Consider the following 15,957-nt stretch of genomic DNA (forward strand, 5'->3'; position numbering starts at 1 on the left):
TCGGTACATGTTTTTTACCGATTGCATGGTATATAATCAGAATTTGGCGAAGTGTGATGCAAAATAATATGAGTTGTCTACTTTTCGTATTTGTGACTTAATTCTACTGAAATGATTGTTAATATCGCATCTATTTCCTCTTCCAGAACTTTGGCTATAAAATGAAGCTGCTTTAGCAAGTCAACTCTGGCTAATAATGGTACCTAACATTCGAAAAGTTCCAAGATATCAGTGTAAGTAACAAATTTGCAGTATTTTATGAAAAAGTATCGTTATTCTTTTGTCATTTCCGATTGTTTTTGGTATTTGAGGTAATCTGACTGCCAGGGTTTTTCAAGATATATGTCAATATAACTTGATTGCAGTTAAAACGGTGAGAAACAAAATAAGTGTATAATGTTATCACAAGTCACTGTTGTAGCTTTAGTTGATATCGGTTATTGCGTGCTAGTTGCAAAGTCAGGCGCCTCCATTCTGTTGGTTTTTCTACAATTATCGATGTCATAACCCTGCTTTAGGCTTGATTTGAACATTTTACCTGCGATCAAATTGTGCCGATTTCAGTTGTGAAACATCCTGGCAGTCAGATCACCTTAAACGTCCAAAACTATGATGGGTTAACAAGGTTTATTATTTACGCTTTTCCATGCCATAACAGAACTTCTTATTTAGATCTAGAAAAGCTCTTGTTGCCATGAACACCTGAAAGGCAAAATACCAGAAGAGGACTAAACCATCAATCATCTTTAAAAGGTAATTATGAATTAAGAGTATATCAACCACCTCATGTGATGTCTCTGCTTGCATAACGCCATCTCTACAGCACCAATAATAACGACTTGACTTTCTTAAGTAGGCCAATCTGCTGAGAATAATTCCTGCCTAAAGCTTATTTGTCAACCAGAAAGATGGAGAGTTTTGAGAGATGACTTGATAAAACAACAAAACTGTGGTGAGTGCTAATGGAACTGGGATAATGTCAGGGTAATAGCATCTAACCACCTTCTTGTAGAGGACCGCGGAGGATGGAGGTCCTCCCTAAAACTGTTCCAATACCTCAAGCCTTTCATGCTTGTTTGATACCTGTTTGGAACAGTTCACGCTTGTTTGATGTTTCATAATTGATCTATGAAAATCTCTTAAATATGTAGGTTGTTTATGTTGTCATTATAAATTTTGCAAATATTGCAATACAATTTTAAAAGCTACCAGCTTTATAAACTATGAAACTTTAGCATGCTTCTTGTGTTTCTAGTTATAAGTCAGCAGCTCAGAGTCCGGAGATATGAAAGCAAAGGGCTGGTTGGCACGAGGTGTTGAAGGACAGGAAGGTTGAGCAAGAATTGGATGATTTGGCAAGTGTGGTGCAAAATACCTTCTTTCTTAGTTGCTCATACTTATCCCCAAGTGCAAGAAACTTTTTCAGTAAAACAATGTTGACCAAAGTCATCACACGATGTTTATTACGACAAACTAATCATGGTTGGCAACAAAATCAAATCTGTATACAAATATAGTTAACCCTGTGATGTAACCTTGCAATTTTATTTTCAGTTCAATTACATATTTTTATTTACAGGTTTATGCCAAGACTGATATTTCAACCAAACTGAAAAACTGAAAAATGTTGAATAGCACTCCATAACTACTGCTATTCTATGTGATACAAAGTTATCAACATGATACAAATGTCGCAAATCTCTCAAAGCACTACACTTTGTAAGTGAAAAATCTGGTGAAAGTTGAAAGTAACTCAAAAACTGATACCTGAAAAATAATCTGGTACCTGAGAAAAATCTGCCTTGTGAGTTTTTAATAGGTTCTACAGACTTTGAAACGATGTAGCGCAGGAACATTTGTAGTTGGATGACCTTTCTAACACCATCACTGACCTTGGGTATTTAAACCTCAGACGTACTCATCATAGGCAGCCCCAATAACCACTGTAGTACGGCTGTTTCATATTAAAAGTTAAAACTATAACGTAAAAGTAATGGAAATTGTATAAATAAATTTAATCTCAACTGAATTTAGTGTAAGTAAGAGTAAGTTACGATGTATATTTCTACTATTAACTCTCCAAGCAAACCTTAAGCATTGCCAGCTTACACTTTTGACTCACTTGTCTCCAGGATAAAATAACAAAACCTCTTTTCACTGTTTTTACTTTATAAATTTAGTATTATATTTATAATATAATATATTTATTTATATTTAGTATATAAATCTCATATAATTCAAGCTCTAAATTAATTTAAAGCTTTTTGCATAGGAATGTAATGCGTTTATTTTTATGCTATATGTAATATCTGATATATTTATTATTGCTTTTAACCTCCGAAATGAATCGAACAAAATGCTGTTTTCTTGTAAGAAAGATTTGCTCCAATGTGTTCGGCATAAGAAGCAAACATAGAATCGGATTAATTTCAGACGTCGAAGTTTGACCACTGACCTTTCACCAGTTTTATGTGTTGAAACAATTTGAGTAATAGGCCAAAAATAAATTAGTATGCCACACTAATTTATTTTTAGGCAGATCATTTGGAGTGTCTCAATATATAAGTCTGGTGAAAAGTCAGTTTTGCTTCAGATCTACTCTCTACCACTCTTTTTTATAACTCTTTGGGACCCAAATAACTGTAACAAACCAGTTTAAATACGCTCGATACTGGAAATATATAGTTCAATACTATATTCAATATTCAATAGTACGATAATATTCAATACCTTCTCGGTTTACCACACATAATAAACTGTCGATAATCTATTTTTATAAATATCTGTTACGTCCAGGAGACTTCCTTTGAATCTAAGCTGATGAGGAACTGACCGATCGTAAACAGCAGATACATCACACGATTGAAGGCGAGGATATCATGAAGCCAGTAATTAGATGTAAAGACTAAACGTGTGGTAAAACTTTACCTGTACCTGAGAAGTTTAGAAAATCTTTTTTAAAGTTACGGAGACTTAGCAACAAAAAATATATAGTTGTCAGTACATGATCACAGGAGCTGGTTGCCATAAGCTTTTTTGAAATAGAGTATTTACTCTTTACCAGCTTTGTTTTTGTGAAGGTATTTTCTGCTTCAAACTTTCACTGCTGCTGTGTCAGCAAAATTGCAGTTCAGTGGATATTTGTTTTGAATATTATATGTTGAAAATTAAACATGATTTATCTTTATTTTAAGGGATCGTTCTACTATGATGCGGTCAGCATGAATGTTAATAACCTAAGGAGAAGGTCATATTCACGCTTCAAGACAACCCAGCATTGTATACCGGTGAGCGGAGTTATCCAATTCTGATGTATCAGTTTTTGATTATAATTCAGCTTGCAGGTTAGTAGGTCAGATGTTACCGTTTGTCCGATTCTGCATTTTCCATCTCTAGGACATCTCTTCTGCAAATTGCATTGTGGGGGACTAGGCATGGCAGTGACCTACTTGTGTGTATTGTGTATGACCTACATTTGAAAGCTTAAATATTTAGGCTATTTGTTTTTGGTTGATTCCTACAGCTGGTCTGCAACAGCTTGCATAGACTGAAAATGTGCACGCAAAACATTTAACATAACAATAAAGGGACTCAAGATCTACTGGTTGATAGGACTTCGTACCCTCTGATATATGGGAAGAAAACAAGGCCAACCTTGATGCAAGGCAGCTGCAATTACCACATCAAAACACTTTTGACCCTTCAGCAAGGTCGCTTTTTATGTTTACAACTGTCTGCTACAGTCTATGTCTAGGTATGGCAAACTAGGCCATTAATCACTTGTACATTAAACACGTGTACTGTTGAAGGCAAAACTGGTGCCAAGTATTGCAACAACATTATTCCTATCAGTTGAAAGTCTCTAACCACTGATATTTCCTTTTTATCCAGGGAGCGCTTGTTGTTGGTACATGCATACGAAGTGGGATGATTGCCAGCCGATAGCATCAGTACACAGCGCACTATTGGTGTTTCGCTATTTTAGTGCCTTGAGTGCACAACGCGTGATTACTTCGCACTATTGTCGACCGTATACATTCGACTTTGCGCTCGAGTTGCCAAAATGTTTGAAGGAAAACGGATCGCGCTTGCGGTACTCTAGAGTAGGTAACACCTTATCAGATGTAATGTAGAGATGAGTCGTCACTGTCACTTTAGTACTGCAGCTGTAGAAGTTGCGTTTTTAGCGGCAAAAAGGTTTGTCGAACAAAACAATTTTCAAAACTGTTTTGCCGAACTGGGCTTAGGCTGTTGTTACGCTTCAGAGAATAAACATCTAAACACATATAGTTGCAACTTCAGCGAATACCTTGAGTTTCGAACATGCAGTAGCTACGACCTTGCATTTCGATTGAGCTCGGTTGCGACGTCATTTGTACAACTCTGCTAGCCAATAAGAGCACCCATATTATAAAGTAAAGAAATCATCAAATACCTAACACTAATTATTTTGCATACAATGCTTGATTACATACGACTTAGTTTGTTACATTTTCCTACTGGTTAGAGAGGCTTAAAAGGCGTGCAGATTTATCGAGACGTCCTCGATAACGTTTGCCTGACATTTTACTGTCGCAGCATCTACTTTCATACCTCCTGTTAGCTAACAAGAAATTCATTCAGACTCCAACATATAGTTTTGACCTTGCGGCAAGGTTAGTCTACTTCAAAGGCTGCAGCTGGTCTATCAAGCGAGAGAAGACACTTCCGTACTTTATTGAAAAGTTTTTTGCGCGATGAAAGAATGTTCAAACTAGCAAATACAGCAAGATCGTAAACGACCAGGGCGGCTCTGCCATCTCCAACCATATTTAGGCGCGTGTATTTATGACGTTGCTTATGGGTTAGCAGTAAACCTGATGCGCTGGGTTCTCTTCACCAACTTCGGACACCACTTGTCACATAGGACGTAAAGTCTGAGAAGACTTTTAAATGATATTTGCTATATGGGAGTTGCTGAATTGGAGAACTAGGAGAGCGTACAATTATGACTATTTCAACCACAAGCATTGCAAGGACGTTCAAGGTCTTATACTAAACAGTTGAGTCTAAGCACCGAGGCGACTAGGATGTTACCATGTCTACACGTTTCTTATATAATTTTATAAAGCCATCGCTTTTTAAAGGTTTGTTTTTCGCTTTTTAACATATCCTGGTTGTGATCAGCAAAATAGTACATCAGGTCAAAAACTAGGCAGTACGTCCGTACTTGGAGCTTCGTGGAAAAATACTTTCCAGGAGAATAGATGCTGCGATCAAGCGGCGTTGATAATGTGGCGGATGAACGACTGCTACATATTGGATCCATACCTTCTTCCTGATGTCTCCAAAAATGGCTTGTAAGTACCGGACTATGTACTTTTAATAGTTTACTTTTTTCCGGCTGGCTGATTCCTTGCCAGTCACTCATTCTTTTGGTTTCCGTATGCTTTAGTGCGCTTAGACATGTTTGCGAAATATTGTTTTTTACTTGTACTTATGACCTTGCATGCAAAAATCACAATTTCAATCCTTCTCCGTAATTCCTACCTGGATTATTTAGAAACACCTCTTTTTTGCTCTGAACGCACTAATTTGCATTGACAAATGTCCATTGAACAAAGCTGTAGAATGCTCCCTTGTTGATGATATATACAGAAATGGAGTGCTGCTAATGGTTCTTGGCATACCTCTGACTCTATTTCATAATGTAAATAAAATTTGAATGTATATAGTTGAATGTATAACTGAATAATAGTATACAGTATGAATGCGTATAAGCATTTCAATGCTAACCAGTTAATGCAGCATTTGATACCCCTCTGATATACTATGGTTCAATTTGTCCAAGTATGTACTTCTTACCAGGGAGCAGCAGACATGGAAATCAACTGCTCGCTCTAAACTAGTCCAGCTACTAACCAAATTCACTCACACGGCTAATCAGCTGACTAGCTTCGCGTACTTGCTACTAAAGTGCATTGTCGCTTGTTTGACTAGCGTAATAAAAGCTAAGGTTTGTGGGATTGCCAGGGTATTCAGATGAATTGATGGCATGCGCGCCGCGATGGCATGAATGCAAGGAATAGTTAAATAGCACCTTGATGAATGTAGGCCATTCAAAACAGCTAGCTACATGCTCTATCTTTAACTCTTTTAAACTATCTGGATATTTGGTAGTTCATCAACATAAACAACTGAACATAGCTGAGAGCTACTGAGTTTTTACTGATTTAGTATTTAAGCAAAGCATTTGCCTGTATTACTGCTAACTCCACATTGCGTAGTAAAGTTCGCTTAAAGAACACCGTTTTTGGTGGAAAAGTTAATGTTAATGTACTCACCTGGTCTTCACAGCTTGGCATGATAACCATTTGGCAGTTGGGCATTGACCGTTTGCCAAAAAAGATTTTCTAAGATTTGCTAACAGTGTTAGTCTTGCATACACTGAACAAACTACTGCAAAAAACTTGAGACCTTATGGTTTGAATAACGGCGGCATGTGTCAGATATAGCTTTATAGGGCATTTTGTTAAAGCAGTTTGTCGTTTTTGGTACTTTCGAATTCTCTACGAGTAGGGAGTATGTACTTGCGTCATAATTTCAATTGTGTACATTTCACAATGTTAGGGAAATGCTGTTGCTTTTGCTCTGATTTGGATGCATGAAGCTACGAGGTAGCTTTGTAAGGTTGGTTGCTAGTAGATGAGTTAGTTGGTTGCTAGTAGATGAGCTAGTTGGTTGCTAGTAGATGAGCATATGCTTTGGGGATGCGTCAGTAAAAACTGTGGCCCGAGATTGTTATAAATACTAGTAGAATCCCATATGATGCAATCCTAATTTTCAGCCTCCAACTGTGGTTCAGCCAGACAGATAGAGCTCTTATCATAGTAAAAATTTTAATATGTTCACGATATAATAATCATACACTTTTTATAGTATATGATAGAAATGTTTCATTGGGTTCACCAAAACGGCATGTAGAGGATATTTCAAAGTTGATGGACACATGTATGATTACATGATTGGTTACTAGGTACCAAACACCGTACCAAATATTTTGTCATGTACCTCTCTAAGGTAGGGCCCATGTGTAGGGAGTCAAAAGCAGTTGAAAACAATTCAAATATATCTAACAATAATTGGCACAACATTTTCACCTTTAACTAAACTATTAGAGCTCCTGCTCATTCTATAGAACAGCACTGATTGTTATATTTATTTATTCACTTTGGTGACATAGATGGTTCTAATATTTCTCATGTGGTACATGAGAAATATAGTGTCTTCTTGTTTGTACAGATCAGCAAAGTCCTAAGGTAGGCTGATTTCAGTTATTAAGGATGTCTGTTAGGGATCTGGAGTATATGGGCAAACCATAGGTTGATGTCACTTGTTAGTGAGCCTGATATTCAGTGTTTCATCACTTCATAGACCAACTTTAATGGGAAACTGCTGAATAGACTGACTTTATAATGATGGATCTAGTTTGCAAACAGTTGGTTTCTATGGATAGAACTAGCTAGTAAACAGTTTATTAGCCACCAGTTTACATCAGTAGAATATTCTCATTACTTGATTGGTATTCATATTTTTTGCAATCAAAATAAACACATTAATTAATGATTCCATTCGTGTCTTAGTACATAACAGAGTTGACCAAAAAAATATTAGCTACTACGCATCAGTTACATGTGGTGGCCATTTTGAAATCGCACTAAAGACAGCTGAGGATTTTGATTAGTAACTCAATGAGCAGCAAATGTATTAATGGCTATCCATAATTCATTCACATCCATACCTAAGCAATGTATTCACATGTCTATAGAGTGTTCACATCTGTTCTAGAGTATGTTCACATTTGTACTGGAGCAGAAAAAGTATAGATGTTTATTCTATTGTGTGTTCACAAGCAGAAAATTTATTCATAAATATTTTATTGTGTGTTCACAGCTTCTACACTCGAGCAGTAAATGTTTTCCTGTATGTTTTACAGTGTGTTCATATCTGTACTTCGAATAATAACTGTATTCATCTCTATCTATAGTATGTTCACATCTACCCCGTATTACCTACCCTACCTCCTTTTTCTCATTCCTTGTAGCTTTAATCAAGACGATCATTCTTGAAGCACAGTAGCCTATTGCGTCATCTACTGTAAATGTATATTTGTACTGTTCTAAATAGCTTCCCAAACGCATATTCAGTGACATGCATTCTGACATATGACCTTTTTTCTCTCAGCGTGGCTACTGGCTAAGAAACAAAGTGGACTCTCCCAGCGTTTCACAAGTACCGGTGTATAATTATACTGTTTGATTCCCTGTAGAGATGATGAATGTCAGCAGTGGAACAACAGTATGCTAGCGCAAATTATTGCACAATGAAAACAACTGTCTGTATCGTGGTCATAGCAAAAGTAGCTTGCAGAATCTGACTAGCCACTGTCAACTGTCAGAAAGTAACTAGAGAATTTGCAATTAGGCACCTAACCTCTCTGCCACATCAAATGATAAGTTTGACGAACACCATCATCATCTTTTTGTTCATCAGCTACTTGAAGCGTTCCTTTTTTACAGTAATGAATGCTTTGAAGCTTTCTTTTTATAGCGTAATATTTCATATTATATTCTGTTCTTAAAATCTAATCAAACCTAATGATTATTCAACAAAAAGGTTTAGTACTTCGCCATCTATATTTGTATGATTCTACTGTAATCACAACCAGTACTGGCTTTCGTCCTTCAGTTTCATGTCATCTAATTCAAAGCTTCTGCTCCAAGCATGTCCCCTTAAATAGATACATTAAACTGGCCTCGAGATGAAACGAAGAGTCCACTTCAGGCACATCAGCTGTCATCAGATAATCAACCTTTCAAGATGGCGGTCATCATTTACTAAGTTTCCATACAGCTATAATGTGACATGCAGAAGTGCCAATGCTGAAGCGCTTTACTAGGCCGACAAGATTTCCATAAGGTGCTAGAGTAGAGCGATGGTTGTGCGATGCCTTATGTCAAGGTTGTATTTTTAGAAGGTCAAGGACAAAACAAACCATGGATGATCAGAAAAAACCGCTATTTCTCATGGCGTTATTCCTATGCCCATGCACAAGTACGGCACCGTTAGTTGTTAAGGCCATTTTCGTGCACGGCGTTCCGCTTCCCAACATCGACACTGAGTCACGACAAGATGAGAGTGACACGGCTGTTTCCATGATGGCGTTGCAGCGCCATATAGGGGTGTTTCGCTACGTTATCACTGTATCAACACTTAATAATTAGTATAAAATCAAGAGTCAGTATTAGAACATGCTGGGATTAGCCAATGGAAGCATTACAAAGTTCAAAAAATCCACATCTACACATCTTCCTTATCCAACAAAGACTCAGTTGGTGACAGACAATACTGAGAAGCCGAAACTGTTATTATACTTCATGTTGCTAGATTTTCACACTTCATGGTGCTCCTAGGTAAAGACTATTTGTACTAGACGATATATATGTTTTCAAGATTGTGTTATATTGTGCACCAAAATTTGCCTATTTACTGTATTATTGTGGACTACAACCCTGGCAGTTCCGTGCGCCGTGAGAGATTGTCATGTGTAATAATTATGTGTACAACCATTCGTCAATTTGGCAAAGGTAGTTGAATGGCGCACCTGAGCGCACGATAGTCGCGCTGTTGGTAGTACGCCTGGCTACAAAACCTGCGAAACGATCTTTTTTAGCACTCTTAGCGACGGACGAACACGGCTCTTATTATAGTAAAAATTGCAACCGCCTTGCAAAAGCCACTGTATTACAGACTTGAATACCATTTCATCAAACATTTGTCTGGTCAAGAGTTTAAAACGAGCACCAAGTTAAGAGGTGCGTTAAAACTCACTAGTTTGGTATGAATAAGTTTCAGTAGTCTCCCACATTACACCATTTAAACAGATTTAAAACTAGATAAATGTCCAGCGCTGTCCAGGTAATAAACATCTCTAAAATTGCCTGTTATTCTGCATTTTTGGCTAGTAGATCAACGTACAGCTGTAGCCGGTACAAAATGTAGATAATAAAGTGTTTTCAAGTGCTTTGGTTACTAGTAAACCTTAGTATTGTGTTATCCTTGTAAAACATAGACTCATGCTTAAAGAGCTTGTAAAAAGATAAAAGGGTAAGATTCGCTATCCGAAGTAATTGAGAATCCTTGGAGTGCCATAACTAGGCTGGTACGTAACAGAGGGCTTTAAAGTGCCTTGGTCATTTGCATGTAATGGATAACATTTTAAAAATTTATATCTCCATCTGGGGATCACCAAAGCGGTTCTATTTCCAGTTTTTACAAAGGAAGCTTTGCGCCGCTAACCGGCAGGTCACTTTGCTGAGCAAACATTCAACTATGACTAAGAAAAGTGGCAGCCGATCGATTGTAATGATATTTATTTATAAATTAATGACTATTGGTGCATTATTTGTGCATGAAGTAGTTCACTAAGGGTACGCTTGCTCGACATAAGTGGGACGGTGATTGGCTCCAGGCGTACTGCTAAAAGAAGTTTCTCAATTTACAACCTTGAGCTCGCCATGTAACTATAGTAACTGAATATATATCTAGAAGTCAGATGACAACCAATTGATTGAAGAATTTTTTACAACCACATTTGAATTGGCCATTTCGTAATGCGCTATTATAAATATTCTTGATGGAATTTTGTTGATCTACCAGCTCTAACTATTATAAAGCGAGAACCGAATCAAAATTTCTCACAACAAAGCAACTGGAGTTTCAAAGAGTTACAACACCAGTACAAACTGAACCAGGAAAACAATAATTTTTTAAAATATGTTGTTTTGTTGTGTTATTCTATTCATTTTATTCGCTGCATTCTTAATCAATTATGTGTCAAGCTTCTGTAAAAGAAATTAGGTGATTATTGGACTCACTAATAATAAGTTGTCCAATTAGACATGCTTTAGTAGTGCCTGGCCAAACCAAATTGAGGTGGCTGCCACCTTTGGAGTTTTGATTACTTTGGCTGTGTTTCCCAACCAAAATCTCCAAAGGCAAAAGCGGTGGATGGTTGAAATGTGTCACCCCATAATAGATTATGAATTACCGTTTTGCTAGTTGCTGTTGTTAGGAATGAGCTGCTAGGAATTGATAGCTAAAAATGGAACAAAGCTTGACTGACTTCCCTTACACAGATTTTATGAATAGAGCACTGGGCAGACTGATGATCTATGAACCTTCTAAAGATTGCTGCATAATTTATACCGCAAACAGTTAGGCTTTCTAAATGCTGTGCGCTAATGACTAAACTTTTTTAGATACACTGAATAGTGCGGCTGCTAGTACGGGTAGACTACTATCAAGGTTTGCGGTAAAGAACGATGCGATAAGTACCTTCATATCAAAGGATTCTTTCAGTCCTTCTGATGCACGTGTCATTTATGATGGCATGCACTACCTACGTAGGCTCTCAGCGCTACATGTAGATTCTCACTTCAAGCACTTGACGCTGAATTCCTAAGACAAGCTTTATCTTACTACGTACTTCAAGATGGCTAAACATAAAATTGCAGCTGGTCAGTCATGTGCGAAATGATCTGAACTGCTAAAAAAATTGACAGCTAGTATTTTTCCAACGTTAGTTTTACTAGTTACTGTCTCAGTAGCTGACTGTCCACCAAAATAACTGAGAGCGAGAAAACGTTTAGTAATATTTAAAGAATGTAGTGAGGTATTTATAGTTAGCTTTTAATGTCATTCATCAGGAATGTGTGCTCCTTCAGTGTCACTATTTGGTGCTACTCATCAGGTCTTATTGACCTTCTGACCTATTGATCTTTCTCAGTTTTCCCCCTTTAAAATTTCACAACTTTTACTAAAGGCTGGTTCACACCATATCGCCGTTCGTCAGTGTTTCCCTTTCGGCGGCCATCATCGATTATGTGAACCGTGAATTGATGGCATCGACGAAGCAATGCGGACACATCAGGAAAGTTTGCAGCTATCAAACTTTGCTCTCAAATGTTTGCTCTCAAACGATACTTCTCCGAGCATCGACGACTGCCTTTCAAATGTGAACCATTTCGGTGATGGTAACGCGCGGTCGTGGATGGCGTGATTTATTCATATCCGTCTATGGTAGCCGCTTCAGGACTAGTTTTTGATTCCCGCATGCGAAAACATGGAGGTTTTTTTCACGAAACTTTAAACAGATAAATGTCCCGGAGTATTTCCTGATGCAAAAGCGGATGGGTTTGTGATAGTGTGAACATTGTTATCATCGACGATCACCGAAGTATTGTGGCATCAACGCCGAAATTCGGCAGCAATATAGAGTGAACCAGCCTTTAGCCACTGCACATGACACAAATTTGATCGACTCAAGGTTGATGCATCATAAGATTGGTAAAAAAGCCATGGCCTAACATACTACCAATCAAAATCGATAAATTTTCGATGGACACAGCTTAATTGCTACAACATTGAAAGTTGAACCTGGCAACTAAGCGATGCTCACGGGACAACTTCGGCCTGAAAGATCGACCTGATTGGGCCAATAAGTAACCATTTGACTCACAAAGCATTAAACTTAACATAAACTTTTGAGGGGTACAAATGGCGTCTGCATGTTTGCTCAAAAAGTAGCTTGTTAGATTAATATTAGTAGCGTATTAATTTACTAATAGCGTTCATGACTTGTAACAAAATAAATAGTGGGACTATTCAATCCCTTTCTATAAAAAGAATTAGAGCTAATTTGGCCGATAGTTGATTTAACCCTGTACGAAAGAATAAATTATGTGGAAACAAAAATTTTATTGCAGCCAGTGGTGACTCGCTTCACAAGGCACCAGAGTGGCTGGACACGGCATTATTAAAGTATATACTGTTGTGACAAGGCACGCTTCTGGCCTCATTTTACATACCGACGAAATCATCGCCTGATGAGCAGGATAGATATTTACCATGTAGTTACAAAACAAAGCTACTAAATGATGCGTCGTGTTTGCAAATAGATAGGTCAATGAGGGTGGGCCTTAAGGTAGGGCCACACGAGACAAAATTCTCACAAAATCGGCGAAATTTGGACGAAACAATTCGTACGAATTGACATTTGGACGAATTCGTCCATCGTTGGTTGCGCACGATGAACGAATCCTGAATTGGATAAAACGTCAGAAATTCCTACGAATCGTTGTTTGATTGGTCAGTTGAAAAGGTTAGTTGAATGTTGAAGGTCGTTTTTTTTGCGCATGTTTGTACTGAAGCAAATGATTAAAACAGAATCGGCTTCAATTTATCACCGCGTTCTGATTGGCTAGTTGAAAGTTATTTTCGTACGAATCCGTGGTGGGGAAACTCCGTGTGGCAGGTCAGAAATTTCGTACGAATGGAATTTCCCAGATTAGTTGAAATTACACGATACGTGTGGCCTTACCTTTACTCGGGTGAAGGCTATGACACCCCTCCTTGATTATTCAGTTGTTTTTTTGATGTATTTACAGCATCTTCATATTATAACGCAATCATCAATGACTTGTGATAGCAGTAGGATTTGTATAGCTATTCGCGTCGCTACATTTTACTAAATGAAGAAATGCTCCATGTAGACAATGAATATAGCCCCAACTATGACAAAGAACAAAAATTGTTCAAATTCATGACATGAACTAAACTAGAATAATAAAATTGTAACATATTACCACATAATCTATTAGAAATATATCTATATATATTTTTTATTGGGCAATCCATAATCATTTTTATAAAAAAATTTTACATATGAAAATTTTCCATAAACGGTTCCCAATTTATACTAATGGCTATAATTAGCTACTTCAGCCCATCACAGTTACAGTGGATTTATCGCTGCCAAGCCTGATACATACAAGCTTGGCAGCGATACATACAGGCTTGGCAGCGAAATGAACATACAGGCTTGTATGTTCATTTCGAATTGTTGGATCCACAACAAATCATTTGGTAAATGTTGGGCGTCAGGTGTTGATGCTCATTAGCTTGCTTTTTTGTCATAACAATGTAGTGTCCCTTGTCGGTTGAGACGCCGAATGGGAATGACATGTTGTTGTAGACAGAAATTCTTTACACATTGTAGAGTCATGGCGTGTACCACTTTTCTTCTCTGAAATATCTGATATGCTTGCTCAGGGACGAACTAGATAATAGCTTGCTCCTGCAATGGTTTATAAAAATTGTCCTGCGTGACATGCACCAATTTAGCAAGTGTCGGCAATCCCTACAAGATGAAGTATGGGGTCTACTTCTCTTACTGCAAGCAGAGGCTGTGCATGTTTTTAAGAACATTGTTGCAGAAAGTACTTGCTCTATGGCCTAGGCTTAGCATGTCTGAGCCCAGTTGCTAACCAACCTCGAAGACTGGAGACATGTTCAGTTGTACTGAGCAATTTAGATTAGATGTCATTACTGACACCTCCAGTGGCCTTTTCTGGGAACTCCAAATACCTGTTTTCAGGTCAGGCGCCATAAGGCCACATCTAGTAGGATTAGTTGTCTGATGTCGACTATCAACGAGAGTTGCTGCCTTCTGACTGAGCGAATGTGTTTTAAGCTTCTGGATGTTACCGTGGCCAACTAGCTTAGCTTTTACTCTATTACGTAAAGCTCATATCAGTAACTTAAACTGATCATGAACCTGTCCATATGGCTTAAACCTACAAAATCTCAACAATCCACCAATCACTTTCTAGCTTCAGATCTGCGGCAAAGGTTTTTGGATTTATCTGCTACTAGTCATGTGAAATCGTCATCGATTTTTACTCGTTTCCAAGGCATCGCCTATCGTGCTTAGCGAGTGAATGCTTTGCGGAAAAGTACATGACCTGGACAAGAATGTGCTATGATAAATCACCAAATATAAGCTGGACTTCACTGCTCTTTCTTCGTCAAGCGCATAGTTGCGCTTAGAGTACATTTTGACGGTGCAATACAGACGCCAGTTTAGCACCCTTCGAGGTGGAGTAGCATTTTTTCGACTTTTTCAGCTGTTATTCATTAAAAATACAGCCAACTCAGTGCGGGTGACCGCTATTGACGCCTTTATATTACAGAAATCTTTAGCAGGACCAGCTGGTGGTTTTTATCATGCAATTATTTACAGAGTCAACTGTACTCTTCGGCTCTGGATTTATTATGAGGACACAAGTGAACTATTTTAGGCTACAGAAAGATACTTGAGATACCATGTCTGACCGCTATCTCTTATCAACGCCGTCTCGGTTTAGATAACCCCATCGGATCAAATATGTATTTCCTAATTTTATGTGCTGCTGAATGCTGATACTGTCAGTTTGCATTCTAAAAAGATTCGGCAGTCTGGGTCAGTAAATGGAAGCACCCTCTTAGAATGCGTTTAATTGGGAGGCACAAACTAATACAGAGATCTCCAGGCCGCGCATGAATGCTGACCAATCACGGCTCACTTTCAAAGCGCATCGCATAAGCCATGTGCATGCAAATAGCAGTGAATCAGGCCTGTTGGGCGTATGATAAATAGGGCATATATAAAGCAGCTCACCAGCGTGTACTATAATGTACTATAACGGGGTCATTAGCCTTCCACTTACGACGCTAGTGTTACAAGGTCCTTGGGCTAATAAGTCTTAGCGCTTGCCCAATGACCACCAGCGATTGGTCAATGGACTTGTAAAATTCGTTGTACTCTGTTCACTCGCTTTAGTAGTACACTGATATGCAAGCTGCAGCACACAAGGCGCGACGAGTACTATGTCGCCTGCCGCTGGTTATCAGGAGAATATTTTCTTTCTGGTATAAGTGAAGTTCCTTTACTATCATATCACACCAATGATATTTCTACCTCACAACCTCAAAGAATGTACACCTCAGGACATAAGAGACCAAGATTGTAAGTTCAAAGTTACATAACACTAGCGATGCCTTGTCAACAGGTAACTAATGTCTTGTCATCTCTTGAAC

The 15,957-nt window shown here is 38.1% G+C and overlaps 1 protein-coding gene across 3 annotated transcripts in view; it reads left to right on the forward strand.

Moving 5' to 3' along the window:
* Positions 1 to 4,575: 4,575 nt before the first annotated feature.
* The window catches only part of LOC137395291 (nuclear receptor subfamily 1 group I member 3-like), a 36,863-nt gene continuing 25,481 nt past the window's right edge, over positions 4,576 to 15,957 (forward strand). Inside the window, exon 1 of one of the 3 annotated variants that reach the window (XM_068082177.1) lies at positions 4,576 to 5,339. In XM_068082177.1, coding sequence (XP_067938278.1) covers positions 5,272 to 5,339 — 68 coding nt within the window. In that variant the 5' untranslated portion in view covers positions 4,576 to 5,271. Of the gene's footprint in view, positions 5,340 to 15,713; positions 15,887 to 15,957 lie in introns of those variants that run through there. The other 2 variants (XM_068082175.1, XM_068082176.1) reach the window with 2 other exon arrangements.

Source organism: Watersipora subatra, chromosome 4 (assembly GCF_963576615.1).
Source record: "Watersipora subatra chromosome 4, tzWatSuba1.1, whole genome shotgun sequence".
Classification (NCBI taxonomy): Eukaryota; Metazoa; Bryozoa; class Gymnolaemata; order Cheilostomatida; family Watersiporidae; genus Watersipora; species Watersipora subatra.